Below are 2,658 nucleotides of genomic sequence, written 5' to 3' on the forward strand. Positions count from 1 at the left end.
CAGTACTTCCTGTTTTCTTTGCTTTTTATTTCATACGTACACAATTTGCTAAATTTTACATTTCCTTCTATTGATTTGTCCTCTGCCTTTTCCTCTCTCACCCTAAATTCTTGCCTAGATTGTCACATCAACTTTTAGGTTCTCACCTACCATTAATATGCCAGAGACTCCCAAGACTCCTAGTGGATTTCTCCTCTGTCCTCCTGGGCCTCATATCTATCTGTCCAATTGTCATGTCTCTTGGGTAGCTCCCATAAACCTCAAACTCAACATGCACAAACCAAACCTGTAATCATTACCTTAGAGGTGCCTCCTACTCTACTACCCCAAATAAAATTGTCCCTGTTGTCCATATAGTTTCTCAAACAAGACCTCTGGATGTGGCCAAACTTCCATCCCTTCACAGTGTTCCCATTCAACTGAAGAGAAGGAGGTCATCACCAGAATCTTATTTTTTGTGTGTCAAGTATAAGATGAATTAAAATAAATCTCTTGATTTGATTACCAGAAGGTTTTTGGAAATATTGCTGACAGAAGATTCAGTGGTAAATGAGTATCTGTAAGTTTCTAGGTACCTGTACATATATACAAGTGTTGCTGATAAGTGTATTACAAGAACAACAAAAAGCATAACGCTAAATTTTAGGGCATAGTGTTGGCTAAATGTAGGGAATATAAGGTTATTTTAAGTAGAAATTTATGGAAGAAGAATCCATAGTTCTGTTTGCTAGTGCTCTGGCTAGTGAAATGTGAACTGTAAAGTGTTGTGTAGAAGAAGAAGATGCCATATATATATATATATATATATATATATATATATGCACAATGGAATACTATTCAGTGATCAAAAAGAATGAAATCTTGCCATCTGCAACAAGGTGGATGAAACTGGAGTGTATAAGTCAGTCAGAGAAAGACAAATACCATATGACTTCACTCATATGTAGAATTTAAGAAATAAAACAGATGAACATAAGGGAATGGAAGGAAAAGGAGATAAAAACAGAGTGGGGGCAAACCATAAAAGATTCTACAATATTGAGAACAAACTGAGGGTTTCTGGGGGGGAGGAATACGGGAGGATGGGCTAAATGGGTGATGAGCATTAAGGAGGGCACTTGTTGGGATGAGCACTGGGTGTTATACATAAGAGATGAATCAATGGGTTCTACTCCTGAAACTGATACTACACTGTATATCAGCTAACTTGAATTTAAATAAATAAATTTTAAAAACAGGAATTCCAGACACATCTTTAGATGTAAGATTTAAAAATATTCATTCTATGGTAGTAGCACACTGATTAAATTCTTATTGTGGAACACACAGATTTGGGTTTTGCATTCAAGAAGCATGCCTGAAGTGACTAATACCACACAAGGCTCCTTCTATTTCATCCTCACTGGCATCCCTGGATTTGAGGCCTCCCACATCTGGATCTCCATCCCCTTCTGCTGCCTCTACACCATCTCCATCATGGGTAACACCACCATTCTCACGGTCATCAGCAAGGAGCCATCCCTCCACCAGCCCATGTACCTATTTCTCTCCATGCTGGCCCTGACCGACCTGGGCCTCACCCTCACCACCCTGCCCACAGTCATGCAGCTCCTCTGGTTCAACGTTCATGAGATCAGCTTTGAAGCGTGTTTTGCCCAGTTCTTCTTCCTCCATGGATTCTCCTTCATGGAATCTTCTGTGTTGTTGGCCATGTCCTTTGATCGCTATGTGGCCATCTGCCGCCCTCTGCATTATGCCTCCATCCTCACCGGTGAAGTCATTGGCAAGATCGGCTTAGCCATCATTTGCCGCTGTGTCCTGGCTGTTCTCCCCTCCCTTTTCCTACTCAAGCGCCTGCCCTTCTGCCGCTCCCACCTTCTCTCTCACTCCTATTGCCTCCACCAGGATATGATCCGCCTCGTCTGTGCTGATATCCGGGTCAATAGCTGGTATGGATTTGCTCTTGTTTTGCTCATTATTGTGATGGACCCTTTGCTCATTGTGCTCTCCTACACACTCATCCTGAAGAGTATCTTGGGCACAGCCTCCTGGACTGAGCGGTTCCGGGCCCTCAATAACTGTCTATCCCACGTGCTGGCTGTTCTGGTCCTTTATGTTCCCATGGTTGGAGTATCCATGACTCATCGATTTGCCAAGCATGCCTCTCCGCTGGTCCACATTATCATGGCCAATACCTACCTGTTGGCACCGCCTGTGATGAACCCCATCATTTACAGTGTCAAGACTAAGCAGATCCGCCAGGGAATCTTCAATCTACTCTTCCAGAGGAAAGTGTACTAATGAGTGGAATTTAGGTTTACTGGAGGAATTTTATTTAATAATAAGGAGTCAAGAGCAGGTACTACTGCCATCAAAAGTGTAAGTACCACAGATGGGTAAAAGAATAAGTATTGTATAAGCTTCTGCTGTAAATAAATAGAAATCATACTTCCTTGACTGGAAGTTAAAAAACCTACGGTTTTTTTCCTAAAGTCTTTTACCCTACATTACACTTCTCTAACCATATGACTTTGAGAAAAAGAATATTTAAAAATATAATTTAAAGAGTGCCTGGGTGGCTCAGTCAAACAAGTGTCAGACATCAGCTCAGGTCATGATCTCGTGGTTCGCAAGTTCGAGCACTATGTCTGGGCTGAC

General features: G+C 41.8%; 1 protein-coding gene across 1 annotated transcript; it reads left to right on the forward strand.

Annotated features, from left to right (window-relative positions):
- The first annotated feature begins 1,341 nt into the window (after positions 1 to 1,341).
- On the forward strand, positions 1,342 to 2,301 carry LOC102952856 (olfactory receptor 51Q1-like). Its single transcript, XM_007092221.1, has one exon. It carries the CDS (start codon positions 1,354 to 1,356, stop codon positions 2,299 to 2,301), a length of 948 nt encoding a protein of 315 aa, XP_007092283.1. The 5' UTR covers positions 1,342 to 1,353.
- Positions 2,302 to 2,658: the final 357 nt, after the last annotated feature.

Source organism: Panthera tigris, chromosome D1, assembly GCF_018350195.1.
Source record: "Panthera tigris isolate Pti1 chromosome D1, P.tigris_Pti1_mat1.1, whole genome shotgun sequence".
Taxonomy (NCBI): domain Eukaryota; kingdom Metazoa; phylum Chordata; class Mammalia; order Carnivora; family Felidae; genus Panthera; species Panthera tigris.

Bases quoted from the DNA above. Each gene is read 5' to 3' on its own strand.
- LOC102952856 (XM_007092221.1), top strand. From the start codon at position 1,354: ATGCCTGAAGTGACTAATACCACACAAGGCTCCTTCTATTTCATCCTC.